Genomic DNA, 19,012 nt, shown 5'->3' on the forward strand with positions numbered 1-19,012 from the left:
ACTAACCATGCATGTGTCCCTCCCTCACGCCAAAAAAACAACTATATATGCATATATATGTATGAACCTAGCTTATCTAATTCCTTCTAGAACAAAAAACACAAGTAAATCTAGTAATAATATAGTATCGTAGCATTTTGATGGTGCCTATTAATATTGGTGTTTTCTTATGTGTCATATATATTGAAGGAATTCCAAATGTTCTGTGTACTTTATAAAAATGTTTACACCAAGTTTGCTTAAGACGAATTCTCAAAAGATACGTTGTGATTGTAGGTAGTCATTTTTTTTATTGTTTAAGTTAATGCTCCACAAACAGTTACTTTTCACTACATTCATATTGAAAAGTATTTATGATTGCCGTTTTGTATGACATAAAACTCATACCAATCTAGTAATCTTTGATCCAACTTATGTGCATATATCCTGCTCCGGAGGGAATAAATTCATGCTCTTGTTTGATGGATGCACGTATGTACTCCCCTGTTGGTTTTATGTACTAGGACAATTAATCATATGAGAGACCAAGATAAAATGGAATCGAATTTTAGTAGGAGTATATAGTTGTACGTGGCCCTACTAACATTGAGATTCCACCACATATAATTGAGTGGTACGGTTGTGGTTAAGAATGAACGGCATCTATATGTGTGTTTAATTAGGGGGAAGATCTTGGGATTTGTTAATGTGGCATGCATGCATGGTCCTCTCTCTCTCTCGTGAAATATAAATAAAGTTAGTTCATTTATATATTTAATAATGACATCACCGTATCAAACCATGCATGTGTGTATCGTCGATAAGTAGGTAAGCTTACGTTTGCATAACGAAAAGCAGTAGTGGAGCAACAAGAATGGCCACTAGCTAGCTACTACTACGGCGCCGGGCTACCACCAAAGACCTCCTTTGCACTTTGCAGTGTCAACAACGATCGAGCCGGCCCATATATATGACGATCTCGATCATATCATGCACCTTAAACTGGATCGAGATAGCTATATAAACACATGCATGCATGATATACTATCCGGGGGTGTGTGGCAAGAGTCAAGAGATAGCTAGCTAGCTTGGACCTTCACTTTGCATGGGCATGGGCATGGCTGATGGATGCAGCAACAAGCAGAACGTTAGGCTCGAAATGGCAGCAGCACCTTCGTCGTCAAGCAGAGGCAGAAGCATGGCAGGGCGGCGGTGGCGCTCGTCCATGGCGTCGGGCCTCCGCGCCGCCCTCGCGTGCACCATCGTGGGCGTGGTGTCCGTCTACGCGCCGCCGGCCCTCCTCCGGCACATCACCTTCCCGGCCTTCTCGTACGTCGTCACTGTCATCATCATCACCGACGACGCCACCGTGGGCGCCGCGCTGCGCGCCGTGGCCAGCGCGGCGCACGCCACCGCCATGGGCGCCGTGCCGTCCGTGCTGGCTCTCTGGCTGGCGCAGCGCATGGGGGAGTCGTCGTCGACAACATCGTCGGTGCTGGGCACGTCAGCGCTGGTGGCGCTGAGCGCTTTCGCAGTGGCGGTGCCGGAGTCCCCCGGCCCGGTGGCGAAGCGGATCGCGCTGGGGCAGATCATCATCATCTACGTGGCCAAGTTCAGGCAGCTGCCGACGACCAATAATGGTTTGGGGGTGGTGGTGCAGCACCCGGCGAACGTGGTGGCGTGCACGGCGCTGGGGGCGGCGGCGGCGCTGCTGGCCGTGCTGCTCCCGTGGCCGCGGCTGGCGACGAGAGAGGTGGAGGAGAAGAGCGTGGCTTACATGGAGAACGCCGCCGAGAGGGTCAGGCTGCTCGTCGACGCCTTCCTCCTCCGAGCCACTGTTACTGCTGAGGAAGAGGAAGACGAAGAAGAAGAAGAAGTTACTAGTGGACGGCGGAGGCGGCGATGGTGCGTGGCGGCGTGCATGTCGGAGGCTCACCGCCTGGCGTCAGCAAGCGCCGCCCTCCTCCGACGCATAACCTCCGTTAAGGTACCTTAATTATTAATCATGCTTCCCTTCCCTATGCATCCATCATCCATGCATGCACCGGCCAGAATAAGTACAGTATATAAATCTTGGTGAATATATATTACTGCTAGTGCTAAGTTCCTGCTTGCGTAATTAAAAACACACACAAATGGATGGATGCTAGAGCGCAGTGCTAGTGCTGAATGGATGGAGTCCTCGTCGAGGACCATGCAAGCCAAGGACACGAGTGATTTGACTTTGGTCTCCTGCCATGCATGCCAAGTACACGAGTGATTTGACTTTGGTCTCCTGCCATGCATGCATCTCATCACAGTTAATCATAAAATCCTAACAATTGCAGTCAATTATACAAATGCAGGGCGATTTGCAGTGGGAGCGAGTAGTGAGATTGGGAGCTGCAGGAACAATGCCAGCAGCAGACGAGCAGGAACGCATCGAGATGCCCATCAAAGGAATGGAGATTGCAGTCAGCAGCACCAATTACCTGCCTAGACCTGCAGCTGATCAAGCTGAGATGACCATCATCAATCTCAGCTGCTTGGAACAGATGAGGGACCAAATACGCCTCTCATTGCTCACTGCTACTAGTACTAGCCATCACATTACTAAGATGAACAACAACAACAAGAGATCAACGACCATGTCCTTGTTTGGTGGTGCTGCAGCAGAGAGGCACGAGCTGGAGCTGTCTCCTTTCCTCTTCCTCTTCTCCATGCACCTCCTCCGACATCCCACCCTGCTGCTCTCTCATTCTCTTCCCGACAGCACCAACAAGGTCACCCCGGCATGCCCCCAACTGGAAGAACCAGATCAGGACGACCAACAAGAAGACCAACAAGACAGTGAACCAGAAGAAGAAAGTAAAATGAGCACGGACAAGGAGCAGAAGAAGAAATGCCGCACCTTGTTGGTAAGAAGATGGGGATTGCAGAGCAGCAGGTTGAAGATGGCGTCCAAGTGCGCCGTGTCGCTGGGGCTGGCCGTGCTGCTCGGCCTCCTCTTCAACAACGACCACGGCTTCTGGTCGGGCCTCATCGTCGCCACCACCATGGCGCCCGCCGCCCGCGGCTCCACCTGGGCCGTCGCCGTCGCCCGCGCCCACGGCACCGCCATCGGCTCCGTTTACGGCGTGCTGGCCTGCCTCCTCTCCCAGCAGCGCCACCTCATGGAGCTCCGCTTCCTTGCGCTCCTCCCGTGGATCGTCCTCGCCACCTTCCTCAAGCGCAGCCGCGCCTACGGCCCTGCTGGCGGTGTCGCAGCAGCGCTGTCGGGGATCATCATCGTGGGGCGGCGCTACGACGAGCCGCCCATGGCCTTCACCATCTCCCGCCTCGTCGAGACCTTCATCGGCCTCTCCTGCACCGTCGCCACCGACCTCGCGTTCCAGCCCAAGGCCATGCCGTCTGCCAGGGCCCGGACGCAGCTCCCCCGCTGCTTCGCCGCCCTAAGGGACTGTCTCGCCAGACTGCCATCTTTGAGGAAGAACCAGCAGGAGCAGCACAAGATGTTGCTGGAGCAGGTGGCGCTGCTAGGCAAGTACGCGGCGGAGGCTGGGGCCGAGCCCAATTTCCTGTGGATGGCGCCGTTCCCGGCGAGCTGCTACGCCAAGGTGCACGGCAGCCTGAGCAGGATGGCACAGCTGCTAGGACTCTACCTGCACGCACAAGCCATCATCGTCGACAACACCTCCTATGGCAGCCAGCTGCTAGCAGGCACGGACGTGAAGCGCTTTCACAACCGCCTCTCCGCATCCCTGCCAGAATTGGAATTGGACGAGGAGGACACCGACTTCGACCTCGAGGACGGCAATGGAAAGTGGTGTGAGGACATGGCTGTGGTGGTCAAGTCCTTCATCGGACATGCAAGGGAGGCACTGTTACAAGAGGAAGAAGAAGAAGAAGAGCAGCATCAGCAATTAAATGCTTATTGCTTGGGTTCTATTGGGTTCTGCATGGGGGAGATGATGAAGGAGGCACAGCAACTGGAGGCTCTCATGCTGGACCTCAGCCTCCAATTGCAGCCTACCAACTAGAGTCACTGCCATATACAACTATCTTCATGCATTCCATTGTTCAAACAAAGAAAGATTAAGATAAATCTAACACTTGAGAAATGATCTTACATGATCAATTGCACCTTACAAATTCTCATCCCAGTCCAGGCATGTAATCTATGTTCTCTCAACACAGATAGAGCTACAACGGAACACAAGCGCACCACCTTCATCGATCATCACACAGACATGTTTCATGGATCTACTGAATACCCCCGCCACCCCCGTCCCAAACAAGCTCACAAGTCATACTCATCACATTCTAATATACTATCCCTACACAAGACTATGACTGGCTGTGCTGAATGAAGGAGAAATTTAACTGATCTGCATCGCTTCAGAGTGGTACTTGTCCAAGTCGGCGTCCAGATCATCCGCAGAAACTGGCTGACTGCCACGCCCTCCTCTACCTTGCCCACGTCCAACAGCTCCACGCCCCCCTCGACCACGCCCGCCGAATCCACCTCCGCCGCGAGGCCACCCTCGACCACCCTCACTTTCGCCCCGAGGCCATCCTCGACCACCCTCACCTCCACCCCGAGGCCATCCTCGACCACCACCCCTTCCAAGCACACTGCAAATTTCACTACTAGATATGTCAATTGCTCCAAATCTTCCTAATAGATTAGCTAAACAATTGAAAATCCATTTACGAAAATGCAATTCGAACATAACGATTAATACTGCTCAACTATGTTTACACGGCAATGGGCAGGTTAGGTGTCTGGTTGAGCTCAAGAACCTTGCAGCCATGGGGAAGGGAATCTTTTGTCAAATTGGCTCTCCATGTTAGCAAAGTCTGCCTGCTATTCCCCTTTAGTCATGTTGTGGTTCACTAAAATAATTAACATACAAAATATATTTTTAGCAGTAACCATGTTTCTAGAACACCCACATCTGAAGCAGCAGTACCAAACACAGTGTCTTGCTAACCTTGCTTCTTGGAGCTATTGCTCACACTAGCTAGTTTTGCTTGTCGCGTAACACAAACCCTGCTAGAGAACCTCTACCCGGCAGTACCAGCTACAAGCTGCTGCATAATCATGCAAATCCTAATTCAACCTAAAGCATATAGACTGTGCTTAGCATGCAGGTTTCGCGTGACAGTAATTTTGAGAAAAAAAATTTTTGCACGTCATAATTTCAGGAGAAAATGCAGTGCATGTGATAGATGGCACTAACCTTTTGGAAGGAAAATCGAAGCTTCCAATTCCAAGTGCTGGTGTATTTATAGTGAAAATAGCAGGAGCGGGTGCCTCAATGTTTGTTCCAATGACCTCGATTTGCATAGGTTTACCGTCAAGCTGCACATTGTTGTACCTCTTAAGAGCAGCTAGAGCATCGGATCTTCTTGCAAATACAACTTCTGCAGTTCCCTGGTGGCAGGATGAAGTTACAGTAATGTGAGCACTCAAACAAAGTGAGGATGTACAAAGGGAGTTATTACTGCAGCAAAATTAAGAGGGGATGAAAACCTTTGATCTTCCACTCTTGTCATAGTTAATGGAGTAACGCTTGAGATCGCCCACCTCAGAAAATAGTTCCTGAGCAAAGGCAAGCAGCATATTGTAGGCAACTTTTATGAGAATGAGAGGATAAATTCATTGGTTGCTTCAAAGGCGTTGAGCTAACTCTGAGCCTTGTCTATCGGTAGCAGGGTACGGTAGTGTACTTTATTATCAAGTCTAAAAAAACAACACAAATGATGAAACTTTGCACTCGATAAATGAAGCTATGAATTAACAAAAGAAGAGTGTTTTGTGGTATCAGAGGTTTGCAGCAGCTGTCGAGACTAGAGAGTGAGTATCCTGTTGGTTACCTTGATGTCCTCGTTGGAGACGTTGTAGTCGAGGTTGGAGATGTAGAGCTTGGTGCCCGTTTCCACGCCGGAGGGCGGCGGCGGCGCCAGCATGGGCATCGCTTGGGCCTGGGCCGCAGCATACGCATAAGCCGGTGGCACCTGGGCAAGAAAAGCAAGATTAGGTTGAGTTGTCAGTTCAGATCCCTTGCTGACTTAGACTTAATCAAGAGGAGCAGTACCTGGTTGTGGTGGAAGGCGAGTTGGTGGTAGGGCGCGGTGGCGGCGCGGGCATGGAAGCGGCGGCCCGTGGGTGCGGGTCCGCCTGTTGCCGACGGCGAGGCTTGGTTGCGGCGGCCACGGCGGCTCTGGGACTGGGAGGAGGACGACTTGTTCTTGGAGATGAGGTCGTCGAGGGACATGTCCAGGGAGTCCGCCATCTCTCTGACTCAAGATTCGCTCGGCGGCGGCGGCGGAGCAGGAGAAGGATGAGCAGAGAAGAGGAGATGCGATGCGAATGGGATGCTAGGCAAGAGAAGAAGAAGACGACATTTGGGCTGGGCCGAGCCATGGAATGTTGGGCTTACATGGGCTGGGCTGGGCCGGACCAAAGCGTCGTCTTCTTCCTTATATTCTCTCCTTCTTCTTCTTCGTTCCAACAACGGATAACTTTACAGACTTGACCATTGCCGATCCCCATTCCCCAAGAACAAGCAAAGCAAAGCAAAGCGATCGATTCCGAGAAGCAAGGAGCAGGAGGATGAAGGCCTTCAAGAAGGAATTCACCTTGGGTTAGTATCCGTCTCACTCGAGTAGAGAAAGAGATCTTTTCGTTTCGTTTGGGTGATGAATAAATAGAGTATTGCTGCAGAGGAGAGGGCGAATGAGTCCGCCGCCATGATCGCCAACTATCCCGACAGGATCCCCGTATGTATCTGCCCCCTTCCTTCCTTCTTTTAGTTTGATTTCTCTCGGCTTAATTTCAGATCAAATCGGATCAATTTCGATTGTGCACGCAACATCACGACGCAAAATAGCTAGGGTTCCAACAACTGAATCTACACTTTACCACTCGTAGAATACGAACACTAGTTAGGAAGAGGGTTCCTGTGCTGAGCATACTAACTTGAAGGAATTGAATTCAGCCGTGGACCAACCTCAAGCTGGTAATGCTACGCCCCCAAATGAGTTTGACAAGCGAGAAATATGCATTGTGTCTAGCAAATTACTACTGCAGCTTTTTATTTAAGCTTGATTCCACGCACTTTGTAGTTGGGAAAAGACAAACATAGTGAATATACACATATTCTGTTTATGCGCCTTGGTTAAGGACAGAAAACATAAAAACTTTAGAAACTGGTGATAGCTGAACAAACATATAACCCCACAAATATTATTTGTTCTGGTGACTGTCCACTGTGTGTCCTTGTTCTTCTTCTTCTTAATTCGTGTTCTTGCTGACTTTTCCAATCGAGGCCAAAATTGCATACAGGGGAAAGCTAGGCAGAAGAATGTGTAAATTTGATATCTTCTTTGCTGGTTGTTAGGATTTAGCTCCCCTTTGTGTGGCGTAGTATTTTTTTCCCTTTTGTCCGCATCGGTCAGCCTGTCCATGCGAATGTGCTTTTGTGAATATACTGAATAGACCTTAAAAGAGATGAATCCTGATAACTAAAACCAATTTGTCACCCAAACAACCTAGTTAGGCATTCTGCTCTCCAGAAATTAACCAGGTTTGTGGCTAGATTATCAAAACTATATCCTGCATTTCCCCTAGCCAAAGGTCTTATCTGTTTGTATATATGCACGTTGCGTCAGCCATTAAGTTCACATCTGTATTTGCAGGTCATTGTCGAAAGGTTTTCGAGGAGCAGTCTTCCAGAAATGGAGAAGAGGAAGTAAGTATAGCTCTCCTGGAGCTTGTTTTAGAAAAGCATGAAACTAGCTAATTAAGCTATATAATGATTGCAGGTACCTGGTTCCACGTGAGATGCCGGTTGGGCAGTTCATCTTTATACTGCGTTCCAGGTTACATCTGTCTCCGGGGACAGCACTTTTCGTGTTTGTGAACAACACTTTGCCACAAACCGGTGAGCTTTTTTGAATTGAACTGATGGATGCACATCTGTACTGTTTGTGTTTTATGTATTCTGTCTCCAGTTTATATGATTAAGGTGTTGACAATTTTGCAGCTAACCTGATGGGGAGTGTGTATGATGTGTACAAAGACAAGGAGGATGGATTCCTCTACATGTGCTACAGCAGCGAGAAGACATTTGGGTCGTCTGCGTGCAATTAGACTTAAGTCGTTGCTGTCATCCAATGTGTATAGCGCCTTCTGTCTCTTATTAATGTTTACTACGAAGTACTTGATTAGTAACTAATCTATTTTAGTTGGTTTCTCGAAAAAAAAAAGTGGTTGCGTGGATGCAAAATCTGTATATATTGTTGTACTGTCACCAAACCAGATTGAATAAAAATTATTCCTTCTTGGCATGGATGGGGATGTAAGAGTAAAGTAGTATAGACGATGATGATGCTAAGTAAACGCCTCTATGGATGCGTTGACATTGCATCTGCGTCATTGCTTAGCTAACGAGCCCTCTATTCATTAATTTCTACAGCTAAATAGTATTTTATAGTGTTTTCCCAACATTGGATGGTTCCTTAATTCCTAGCTTCCAAGCTAAGCAAAGCCTGGTTCTCTCAAATCTCATAAATTGTGGGTATGGATGGATACACGTACCCTCCCCCAGTTCACTAAAAACATGCATGTTTGTCTCCAAATAATCGACTAATATCATAACTAACTGCATGAATGAAGAGTCAATGGCATCACCCATAATTAACTAATCAAGGTTCTCTGATAGATAGATACATCACATCAACTAGCTAGTATTAATACACGGGAGGGAATGAAGCTAGCTAAGCAAATTGAATTGAGATAAGTAAACTAGCTCTCCTAGATCAAGGAAGGTGGCCTGAGAAAGATGCAGCAGGGTGATGATGAACAAGAAGAGATAGCAGCAGTAGTACCAGACAATGAATCAGACAAGAAGAAGGCGTTGAGGGACGCACTCTCCAACTCCTCCTCCTTTTCATTGTCATTGTCTTTGAGGAGGAGAGGGGATGAGTTGCATGAGCAGCATGCTGGTTCTCGCCGGGACGATGAAGCTGAGCTGAAATGGGCGGCCATCGAGCGGCTGCCCACCATGGACAGGCTCCACACCTCCCTCCCTCTCCATGCCAACAATGCCGGTCCAGTGGATGTGCGGAGTCTGGGGGTGGCGGAGCGGCGGGCATTGGTTCACACCCTCATCGGCGACATCCACGACGACAACCTCCGGCTGCTCCGGGAACAGCAGCATAGGATGGACAGGGTGGGCGTGCACCAGCCCACGGTGGAGGTCCGGTGGCAGAACCTGTGTGTCGACGCCGAATGCCAGGTCGTCCACGGCAAGCCCATCCCCACGCTCCTCAACTCCGCCATCTCCACACTCTCGGTCTGTTCTTTTGTACTCCTCTCTACTGCCATTGCACACCTTTCTTTTGTTTGTTGGCTGCTCAAATGCCATTACTCTGTCTGCAGGTGCTCACCACCATGCTGGGCATGGGATTCAACCGTAACCAAGAAAGGATCCACATCGTCAAACATGCCACAGGCATCCTCAACCCTTCCAGGTAATTATATCTATCCATGACATACATGTATCATCATCTGCCATTCCGTCCTTCCTTCCTTCCTCATGATCTGATTAGCTAGTGTGCAACATTGCAGGATGACCCTTCTTCTTGGACCCCCAGGCTGTGGCAAAACGACCCTCTTGCTAGCACTTGCAGGAAAGCTCAACAAAAATCTCAAGGTACCCCCCTCCCGATTCCATCATCTACCTCTATTCTTTAGCTGCCACTTCTGAGTTGCATGTAGGTCTGAAATTGCACGCGCACAAAACAGAGCGTGCCGCATGCTTTCCTCATACATATATGCCTGCGCACAAAACAGAGCGTGCCCCATGCTTTCCTCATACATATATGCCTGCATAGGTAACAGGAGAAATTGAATACAACGGTGTCAAGCTGCAAGGGTTTGTTCCGGAGAAGACAGCGGCTTACATTAGTCAGTATGATCTTCATGTCCCTGAGATGACTGTCAGGGAGACGCTCGACTTCTCTGCAAGATTCCAGGGTGTTGGCAGCAGAGCAGGTAACTAAGTGTTCTTTTCTTTCTCTACAAAACATGTAACTGAAGCAAATGCCCAAAGTCTCAAGGACCTTGATTTCAGGAAAAATAAGACATTACACGTTGCCTCTACTAAACCAAGCGCTCTAATTTCATTGTACAAACCAGAAATCATGAAGGAAGTCATTAGAAGGGAGAAGGAGGCTGGGATTACCCCAGATCCTGACATAGATACATACATGAAGGTAAATACAAACCTTTTTGGTACTATATAATTCTTCAGTGGGATTCTTTCCTACTAATTCTTAAAAGAATGTACAGTATGTGCACAGCTCAATTCATTTTAGCCACAACAGTTACGATCTGTCCTGCCGTCTGTGATGGATGCGGTTCTCCAAGATTGTAATTCTGTGGCTTCTTCATATATATCCCTTTTTACCCGCAAAAAAAAAACAGTTACGATCTGTCTACACTTTTTGTAGGCAATATCTATGGAAGGTTTAGAAGGAAGCATGCAAACAGACTACATTATGAAGGTGGTGATGTTCAAAGAATAACTATGTGGATCCAGCGTATAGTTCTTTTCCCGTGCATAATCTTTTTCTTGCCCCGCAGATCATGGGACTTGACATATGCGCTGATATATTGGTAGGGGATGCCATGAGAAGAGGTATTTCAGGTGGCGAGAAGAAAAGACTAACAACAGGTGAATTTACTATATATTTGAAATTTTCAAGATGGATCTATATTATCCAACTATAATCTTGCAGAGATACTTTTAATCAAATAAACACAAACTGTGGAATTCATTGACTAAAATTGCTAACTGCATATTGGAAATGAAAGGTAAACATCTTTTCGTTTCCAGTGCTAATTGATTCCGTCAATGTTTTCTATACTTTGTTAGTATACTACAACTTCCCAGCGTGATGAGAAAGCCACCTGATTGATGAATCAACTAAGCATGTTTTTTAACAATTTTCTTAGAATATAATATCTAAGATACAAAAAATAATTAATTCGATGTTGGGCACTTAATTTCCTTTCTTCTTCACTTGTAAAAATTGTCTTATAATCAGGAGAGATGATAGTAGGACCCTCAAAAGCGCTCTTCATGGATGAAATATCAACTGGGCTGGACAGTTCTACCACCTTCCAAATTGTGTCTTGCCTCCAACAGCTAGCTCATATATCAGAATCCACAGTACTGGTCTCACTCCTTCAACCAGCACCAGAGACTTACGAACTTTTTGATGATATTATCTTGATGGCTGAAGGACAAATCATATACCATGGTGCCAAGAGTTGCATTATGAATTTCTTTGAATCATGTGGGTTTAAGTGCCCGGAGAGAAAAGGAGCCGCTGACTTTCTTCAGGAGGTATCAGCAAACAACTAATTACTGATGTGCTTACGTCAAAACAAGCGCCAATAGCATCTAGGAGTTCATCATTTAAGGCATGCTGCTGCTAGCCTGCCATATAATAAGCCATGGTACCTAAATCCAACACACATAGGTCCTGCACTTCACCTAACATTGAGACTTGGCCGACAAGAAGTTCAAGTTTGAGCCTCTATAGTTCTTGTGAAATCTAATCATATCAGGCAGATCCCAATCTGGTATGTTGAATTTTATTTGCCATGTGCATATCAGTTGGTGAATATATAATAACTCAATTAGGCATTTTACGTTTCTAGAACAATGCAAATAAAAATTCTTTCATAGGGACATGTTTTGAGTTTCAACGTTTGTGCATAGGAGTTTGTTAATATGAAGTATCTGGGTAGTGGGTATACTTTGTCTTGCAACTCTTTCTTATTAGTATAACTCTTGCTTACCATCAGAAAGGAGTTCACTCTTCAAAACTTATGTGTACAGGTTTTGTCAAAAAAAGATCAACAGCAATATTGGAGCCGTACCGAAGAAAGATATAGTTTCGTTACAGTTGATCAATTCTGTGACAAGTTCAAAGCATCTCAAAGTGGTCAGAATCTTACCGAAGAGCTTTCAAAGCCGTATGACAAATCAAAAGGACATAAAAATGCCCTATCCTTCAGTATCTACTCATTATCGAAGTGGGATCTCCTTAAGGCATGTTTTGCACGGGAGCTTCTTCTTATGAAAAGGAATGCCTTCCTCTACATAACAAAAGCCGTTCAGGTAAGCAATTTGGAGAAAAATGTAGTGCGATTGACACATGCAGATTGCGTGCCTGGTATTTCTTACAGTGTTTATCATAAAAAAAATCGATGGAATTTACAGCTTTTATATGAACTAAACATGTAATGTTGCATTTTTCTCAACATGACAGCCATAAATTAACACACTACATATTTTCCCTGCAGCTTGGACTACTCGCTGTTATTACTGGCACAGTATTTCTGCGCACACGTATGGACGTTGACAGGGTTCATGCTACGTACTATATGGGTTCACTCTTCTATGCGCTCCTGCTGCTGATGGTGAATGGATTCCCTGAGCTGGCCATGGCAATTAGCAGACTTCCGGTCTTCTACAAACAGAGAGACTACTACTTCTATCCTGCGTGGGCTTATGCAATACCATCTTTTATCCTAAAGATTCCAGTCTCTTTAGTTGAGTCAGTAGCTTGGACATCAATATCCTACTACCTGATTGGCTACACTCCAGAAGCATCAAGGTAAAATTACAATTCTATTGGACAAACTAATTAGCTAGTCGTCTAAAAAAACTAATTAGCTACTGAACAGGAATATTAGTTCAAATTCCGCAACATTTTCTGTTATCACTAGTTCACTACACATCTGAATGACTTGGGTCAATAGTGATAATTCCTGAATCACATTATTTATACTGGTATTACTGTTTTCTGGTGTACTGAAACCAAACAAAAAAATCCCTTATCTAACACCATGACTTTTCTTTGCGAGTTTCTTTCAGCAAAACATAGGTTCTTTCAGATGTAATACTTACTTTGTTTTAACTTGTATGATTCTCGTGTTTAGTTTTTTCCGTCAGCTCCTTGTCCTCTTCCTCATCCACACCGTATCATTATCAATGTTTCGATGTGTTGCCTCATACTGCCAAACAATGGTGGCTGGTTCAGTCGGTGGTACGATGGCATTTCTAGTCATCCTTCTATTTGGGGGTTTCGTAATTCCTCGCTGTAAGAAACTCCCTTATTTTCATAAATTTTGTATTGGTAACAAGAGATGAGTCCCAATTTCTTGCAAAAGTATGTTGTGCTCAACTATTAAACAAGCCGCACTAACGTTTACAGTGTGCCATATTGCTACAGCATTTCTGCCAAATTGGTTAAAGTGGGGATTTTGGCTCTCTCCACTGTCATATGCTGAAATAGGATTGACTGGAAATGAGTTTTTGGCACCTAGATGGTCAAAGGTACACTTTGGCATACGAAGTCTGAATTAATTATAAAATCATGTACTCTGAGATGATGCTAACATTCTATGTTGATAGATTATGGTATCTGGTGTAACTCTTGGAAGGAGGATACTAATTGATCAAGGGCTAGACTTCTCAAGATACTTCTACTGGATTTCAATTGGAGCATTGATTGGGTTTATTTTGTTGTTCAATGCAGGCTTCGCCATCGGCTTGACTATTAAAAACCGTAAGCGCAACATGGCTGAAATTTAATTAAGCTAAACAACTTAATACTTTAGTTTTCCAGCCTAACAGTGTAGCATGAATTGTAAACTCAATCACAGCATATGCTCGGAAAAAACATCATAAATGGAGCAAAAGTAGTTCTACTCAGCCGAACATGCCGTTTTATCTGGTTAAAAAGGCCATCTATTCTAACCTCCTAGGAGCCTCTCAGTTCCAGGAACTTCTCGAGCTATTATCTCTCGTAATAAGCTTACCACATTTGGCGGAAGTGTCCAAGATATGTCCAAGGATACGAAAAAAGGGATGCCTCAGTTACAAGCAGAAACTGTTTCGACACCTAACAGGACAGGTTAGTTGACTTCTACATGATGCAATTAAATACAACTCATGATGTCAATGGAATATAATTAAGATTTGACTTATGAATAGTTAATCTTGAGCAGGGAGGATGGTGTTGCCCTTCACACCCCTGGTAATATCATTCCAGGATGTCAACTACTATGTAGACACTCCTGCGGTAATTCTCATGTAGCTTGAACATCTATGGAAAGTTGTAAGGGACCAGAGAGCTTAGGGTCATACTAAGTGCTGATCAGTAATAATAATAACTAAGTGTTTCCTCGTTGCAGGAAATGAGGGAGCATGGTTATATGGAAAAGAAACTACAGCTACTCCACAATATCACAGGAGCATTCCAACCAGGGGTTCTCTCGGCGCTCATGGGGGTTACTGGAGCTGGGAAAACAACACTCCTTGATGTTCTTTCTGGAAGGAAAACGGGCGGTACTATTGAAGGGGATATAAGAATAGGAGGTTATCCTAAAATTCAGCAAACCTTTGCTCGGATATCAGGTTACTGTGAACAAACTGATGTTCATTCCCCACAAATCACAGTGGGCGAGTCAGTTGCATATTCAGCCTGGTTGCGCCTTCCACCGGAAATTGATGCAAAAACAAGAAATGTGAGCTATATTTGTTGCTATAATGATACAAAATATACATATGCACGAATCTATATGAAAAAAGTAGTGTACAAGGTTTGCATACTTGTATCCTAGGTGCTACAAATAGGTGATATCAGGTTACTGTGACTCACCCATATTCCTCTCCCCCACAGGAATTTGTCAATGAAGTTCTTGAAACAATTGAGTTGGATGAAATTAGAGATGCTTCGGTTGGAATACCGGGGGTAAATGGACTATCGACAGAGCAACGGAAACGGCTCACTATTGCAGTCGAGCTAGTGTCTAACCCTTCAATCATATTCATGGATGAGCCAACATCAGGCTTGGACGCAAGGGCAGCTGCTATTGTCATACGTGCAGTGAAGAACGTTGCAGACACAGGTCGAACAGTTGTGTGCACCATTCACCAACCAAGTATTGAGATATTTGAGGCATTTGATGAGGTGATTATTTTACACTTTACATATGATTTTTCCAAGATTCTCTCAGACACTAAAAAAATAAGAATTAAGTAGTAATGTTAGTTTTCAAGGTGTAAAAAATATACTCCCTCCGATCCATAATAGGTGTCTTAGTACAAAATCTGAGACACTTATTATGGATCGGAGGGAGTAGTATAGTTTCATCATATATATAGGATTATAAGGTGGTTGTATTGAAGAAGATATCAGAAATCAGTTTTGGTCAAATCAAACACGAAGTAAACAAGTGTTCAACTTCATCCTGAAATTTCTATGAAGCATTTGTTCATCTTCCTGGAACAATTGTAAGTAGCCAGGTCCCAATATTATTATCAGACAAGGAATAAACTGCATGATACCTTAGATAGAACTCTTAACACTTTATTTACCAGAACTGGAACCTATCATGCCCTGACTGGATACTTAAAGGACCCCAAAGTAAGTCCAATAGTTACCTTAGTTGGGTTTAAACGGCCGATTAATCAGGTGTATGTGAGGCAGTGAGGGAACAGCTGCGTTGGTAACAAAGGCAACTCTGTTTTTTGCATGTGTGTATATTCTAATGTATAACCATCCAATCGCATGAGCAATGCAGCTAGTTCCATATAACTTAACATTATTGAGCAGAAATTCTTGAAGCAAAACAGTTCATGTAGAAGTGAAGTACAATACTTACTAATTAGCTTATTATATATATGTAGTTGATGCTGATGAAAAGGGGTGGAGAGTTGATATATGCTGGGCCACTTGGACACCATTCATGTAAGATCATCCAATACTTCCAGGTAATTGGCAATCTTAACTTATCCTTACACAAAAGTCATGCACATATCTATATCATCCATTGATAATGATATTAGTACAACATCCGTACACTGCTATGGACCTAAAAATTACAGTATATTTTAAAGAGAATGTTGTAACTTGTAATACGGACACACATCATTATTAAACCATTCATACCTGCTCTCATCTTTGTGATTCGTGCCAAATCAAAAGGTGGAGGGGTCTGAAGGTGAACAGACAACTACCACCAATTGTGATCTTCATAGGAGCAAAGATAAATTTTAAACCTACCGTTTATTGTAAACCAAAACAGATTTGGTTTTTGCCCTCAAAAAATAGATTTGGTTCCATCTCATTCTCTCTGTATTTCCAAGAAGGTTTTTAGGAATTTCTTAAGAAGTTATGTATGTACTGTGGAGTGTGGAGTGTTCTTCTGAACCCATTCTCTAGTCCTCAGGATTTGCAATGTACATAGAACAGGAGGCAAAGCAATATTTTAATCATAGTTATGTTTTAATTAGAGAGGGCTATACTAAGGTCACCACCACCTGACTTTTCTCTTCAGTTACTTTTTTTTTTCTCAAGAAAAACTGTAGGTTCTTCCCAGTTACTGTGTTACATGAACTGGTGAAATTACCCTCTTTGATGTTTTAGGCAATACCTGGGGTACCAAGGATCAAGGACAACTACAACCCATCAACATGGATGCTGGAAGTAACTTCTGCATCTATGGAAGTTCAACTGGGAGTAGATTTTGCACAAATGTACAGGGAATCAGCAATGCACAAGTAAGTTTTGAAGAACCAACTCAGTTAGCTCTAATGCATTAACAATCTTAGTTATAATCATTATACGATAAATTATGCGGAAAAAGTTGCTTGTCAAAAAGACTGTTATGCATTCACAATGCTTGAGAAAAACAAAAACAGGCCGGCAGGTCTAAAAGAGCAATGGGTCATAACCATACCATAAAAGAGCTCTCATTAGTTTAAAATTTTAAACTTAACAGAGTATTTGGGCTAACCAGTTAATAAATTTGGTGATCAAAGGGACAAGGGCATGCTGGTGAAGCACTTGAGCATACCAATTCCGGGCACGAGTGACCTCCATTTCCCAACACGGTTTCCGCAGAAGTTTCGGGAGCAATTCAAAGCTTGCCTCTGGAAGCAGTGTTTGTCGTATTGGAGAACCCCTTCATACAACCTAGTGCGAATGGTGTTCATAACTGTCGCCTGTATTTTCTTCGGTGCATTGTTCTGGCAGCAAGGCAATATCAACCACATGTATGTAAACCGTCTCTTAACAACTGATGCATATATGGTGGCAGCATATGGCTGAAGTTGCTTGTTTTGTTTGAGGGTAGAAACGACCAGCGGGGTTTGTTCACCATATTGGGGTGCATGTATGGAGTCACTCTGTTCACCGGCATCAACAACTGCCAATCAGTGATGCCATTTGTCTCCATTGAGCGCTCCGTCGTGTATAGGGAGAGGTTTGCAGGGATGTACTCTCCTTGGGCCTACTCCTTTGCACAGGTCCTATTAATCACATGAAGATTACTAGTTTCAGATGTATTACATTCCTATTATGTGCAGGCTTTGACTTGCTTCTTTTGCGAGATAGGTTGCCATGGAGGTTCCTTATGTGCTGGTGCAGGTTGTCCTGTTCATGTTGATAGCATACCCGATGATAGGGTATGCATGGACAGCAGCAAAGTTTTTTTGGTTCATGTACACCATGTCGTGCACGCTGCTCTACTTCCTCTACCTGGGAATGATGATGGTGTCGCTCACCCCCAACATCCAAGTTGCATCTATACTTGCATCCATGTTCTACACCCTACAAAACCTCATGTCCGGCTTCATTGTACCTGCGCCAGTAAGTCAAGCAATCTAAGTCTAGTATATATAACATTACCATTTGAGATCAAAAGGATGGCACTTAAAAAGAATTCATAAACATATGGCAGCAAATACCAAGATGGTGGATATGGCTCTACTACATCTCCCCAATGTCATGGACGCTCAATGTCTTCTTCACCACACAATTCGGGGATGACAACGACAGGATGATCGTCGTGTTTGGAGAGACTAAGTCCGTTACAGCATTCATGAGAGACTACTTTGGTTTTCGCCGTGACCTTCTGCCACTGGCAGCCGTGGCTCTGGCGGCATTTCCCATCCTCTTTGCTGTCCTGTTCGGTTACAACATCTCAAAGCTCAACTTCCAAAGGCGATAGACCGACTTCAAAGTAGTAAAACAGTAGCACGATACAGAATAGATATTGTACACACATGGACCTCTTTGTACTTCAAAAATTGAAAGCCATGTATTTTTGTGTGTATCTGATACATAAATAGTACACCAGAATTCCAGTAGTAGCTAGCATTTGAGGAGCTGTGTGATATGTTATTAATAGAGGCTCTTTCTTCTTAGATCATTTCTTTTGTTATCTTGTAAATTTGTAATGCAAGTCTTGTATTGATGAAAAAACACAATATTTTCTAGAACATATATTGTACATACAGTTCTGAAGGGTAGAATGATCAACAAAGATTCTTATTCTATCATCACCAGAAATTTTGAGCTTAGATTATCTGCTATACAAAGATGTATGGTCTAGTGTATGCATGGCTTAGCTCTGTGTATGTATGTACTGCTTGAACTAGCCCACACATTTACAGCTCGGAGCTCAACTCTACTGGTCATGTATTTGAATGATGGTGATAAGAAATTGTAGGAACAGCCAAGCCTTGATGGTGCACGACCAACTGTTATTTAACCTCTTTGCTCTGAAGCTTCTTTCAGGTAGTTGTTGAGATACCATTTGTATGGTACACCAGCTGTTGGTTTTTCATAGATAGCCTACAAGTTCTTCTGGTTCTTCTACACTTTATTCTTCACAATATTGAACTTCCGCATACTTCGGTATATTCCTGACATGTGACATCTCTGATCTCTCACTCCTATTTATCATCTATCTACTTCGCCTTGCAAAACCCTTTTCTCAGGATATACAGTGCCCGTGCAGGTGAACTCTTCCTCCCTTTGAGATATGTTTATCAACATTTTTTAGATCATGAAGTAGCTCGTGCATGGTATTAGGAACTATGGAAATTACTAAACTTATACCAAGGACAGAATACCCTTTATCCTTTACTATATCTATCTGCATCACTGCGGTAAAATG

General features: G+C 44.3%; 4 protein-coding genes and 1 long non-coding RNA gene across 9 annotated transcripts; 3 read left to right on the plus strand and 2 right to left on the minus strand.

Annotated features, from left to right (window-relative positions):
- The first annotated feature begins 951 nt into the window (after nt 1-951).
- Nucleotides 952-4,106, plus strand: LOC100831379. The gene is made up of 2 exons (XM_003577134.4): nt 952-1,966; nt 2,325-4,106. Exons 1-2 carry the CDS (start codon nt 1,085-1,087, stop codon nt 3,996-3,998), a joined length of 2,556 nt encoding a protein of 851 aa, XP_003577182.3. The 5' UTR covers nt 952-1,084; the 3' UTR covers nt 3,999-4,106.
- On the minus strand, nt 4,035-6,361 carry LOC100843825 (THO complex subunit 4B). 2 transcript variants are annotated; one of them, XM_024454764.1, is made up of 5 exons: nt 6,060-6,361; nt 5,839-5,979; nt 5,495-5,563; nt 5,202-5,395; nt 4,035-4,605 (listed from the first exon to the last, which is right to left on the minus strand). In XM_024454764.1, the coding sequence occupies exons 1-5, from the start codon at nt 6,255-6,257 to the stop codon at nt 4,338-4,340; spliced, it is 870 nt and encodes a 289-aa protein (XP_024310532.1). In that variant the 5' UTR covers nt 6,258-6,361; the 3' UTR covers nt 4,035-4,337. The 2 variants fall into 2 exon arrangements, with proteins under 2 accessions (XP_024310532.1, XP_010238843.1); XM_010240541.3 differs by having other exon boundaries at nt 4,035-4,593; nt 6,060-6,354.
- Nucleotides 6,362-6,440: 79 nt separating this feature from the next.
- On the plus strand, nt 6,441-8,313 carry LOC100844130 (autophagy-related protein 8D). Its single transcript, XM_003579024.4, has 5 exons — nt 6,441-6,608; nt 6,689-6,744; nt 7,663-7,715; nt 7,789-7,907; nt 8,010-8,313. The coding sequence occupies exons 1-5, from the start codon at nt 6,578-6,580 to the stop codon at nt 8,114-8,116; spliced, it is 366 nt and encodes a 121-aa protein (XP_003579072.1). The 5' UTR covers nt 6,441-6,577; the 3' UTR covers nt 8,117-8,313.
- A 299-nt stretch (nt 8,314-8,612) lies between these two features.
- On the plus strand, nt 8,613-18,387 carry LOC100831680 (ABC transporter G family member 41). Of its 2 annotated transcripts, none has more exons than XM_024454760.1 (23): nt 8,613-9,320; nt 9,407-9,498; nt 9,596-9,680; nt 9,862-10,021; nt 10,166-10,242; nt 10,480-10,533; nt 10,613-10,703; nt 11,077-11,378; nt 11,877-12,158; nt 12,344-12,657; nt 12,983-13,143; nt 13,258-13,379; nt 13,458-13,611; nt 13,822-13,959; nt 14,054-14,127; nt 14,240-14,572; nt 14,728-15,018; nt 15,738-15,821; nt 16,477-16,610; nt 16,872-17,105; nt 17,186-17,357; nt 17,446-17,700; nt 17,792-18,387. In XM_024454760.1, exons 1-23 carry the CDS (start codon nt 8,808-8,810, stop codon nt 18,059-18,061), a joined length of 4,392 nt encoding a protein of 1,463 aa, XP_024310528.1. In that variant the 5' UTR covers nt 8,613-8,807; the 3' UTR covers nt 18,062-18,387. The 2 variants fall into 2 exon arrangements, with proteins under 2 accessions (XP_024310528.1, XP_024310529.1); XM_024454761.1 differs by having other exon boundaries at nt 13,276-13,379.
- LOC112268728 lies at nt 9,314-14,847 on the minus strand. 3 transcript variants are annotated; one of them, XR_002960119.1, is made up of 5 exons: nt 14,707-14,847; nt 14,446-14,539; nt 11,996-12,136; nt 9,931-10,428; nt 9,314-9,853 (listed from the first exon to the last, which is right to left on the minus strand). It is a non-coding gene; the product is annotated as an uncharacterized LOC112268728 (long non-coding RNA). The 3 variants fall into 3 exon arrangements; XR_002960121.1 differs by lacking the exon at nt 11,996-12,136; XR_002960120.1 differs by lacking the exons at nt 14,446-14,539; nt 14,707-14,847 and adding an exon at nt 12,951-13,089.
- Nucleotides 18,388-19,012: the final 625 nt, after the last annotated feature.

The sequence above is a fragment of the Brachypodium distachyon genome, chromosome 4 (genome assembly GCF_000005505.3).
Source record: "Brachypodium distachyon strain Bd21 chromosome 4, Brachypodium_distachyon_v3.0, whole genome shotgun sequence".
NCBI lineage: Eukaryota > Viridiplantae > Streptophyta > Magnoliopsida > Poales > Poaceae > Brachypodium > Brachypodium distachyon.

What these genes read in the sequence shown, in the direction of transcription:
- LOC100831379 (XM_003577134.4), top strand. Translation starts at nt 1,085, where the DNA reads ATGGGCATGGGCATGGCTGATGGATGCAGCAACAAGCAGAACGTTAGG. An exon ending in GACGCATAACCTCCGTTAAG is followed by an intron (nt 1,967 to 2,324) that starts GTACCTTAATTA and finishes ATACAAATGCAG; the next exon opens with GGCGATTTGCAGTGGGAGCG.
- LOC100843825 (XM_024454764.1), bottom strand. Translation starts at nt 6,257, where the DNA reads ATGGCGGACTCCCTGGACATGTCCCTCGACGACCTCATCTCCAAGAAC. An exon ending in TCTCCAACGAGGACATCAAG is followed by an intron (nt 5,564 to 5,838) that starts GTAACCAACAGG and finishes GCCTTTGCTCAG; the next exon opens with GAACTATTTTCTGAGGTGGG. An exon ending in TTCGATTTTCCTTCCAAAAG is followed by an intron (nt 4,606 to 5,201) that starts GTTAGTGCCATC and finishes CATATCTAGTAG; the next exon opens with TGAAATTTGCAGTGTGCTTG.
- LOC100844130 (XM_003579024.4), top strand. Translation starts at nt 6,578, where the DNA reads ATGAAGGCCTTCAAGAAGGAATTCACCTTGG. An exon ending in ACTATCCCGACAGGATCCCC is followed by an intron (nt 6,745 to 7,662) that starts GTATGTATCTGC and finishes CTGTATTTGCAG; the next exon opens with GTCATTGTCGAAAGGTTTTC. An exon ending in CCAGAAATGGAGAAGAGGAA is followed by an intron (nt 7,716 to 7,788) that starts GTAAGTATAGCT and finishes TAATGATTGCAG; the next exon opens with GTACCTGGTTCCACGTGAGA.
- LOC100831680 (XM_024454760.1), top strand. Translation starts at nt 8,808, where the DNA reads ATGCAGCAGGGTGATGATGAACAAGAAGAGATAGCAGCAGTAGTACCA. An exon ending in CCGCCATCTCCACACTCTCG is followed by an intron (nt 9,321 to 9,406) that starts GTCTGTTCTTTT and finishes CTCTGTCTGCAG; the next exon opens with GTGCTCACCACCATGCTGGG. An exon ending in AGCTCAACAAAAATCTCAAG is followed by an intron (nt 9,681 to 9,861) that starts GTACCCCCCTCC and finishes ATGCCTGCATAG; the next exon opens with GTAACAGGAGAAATTGAATA.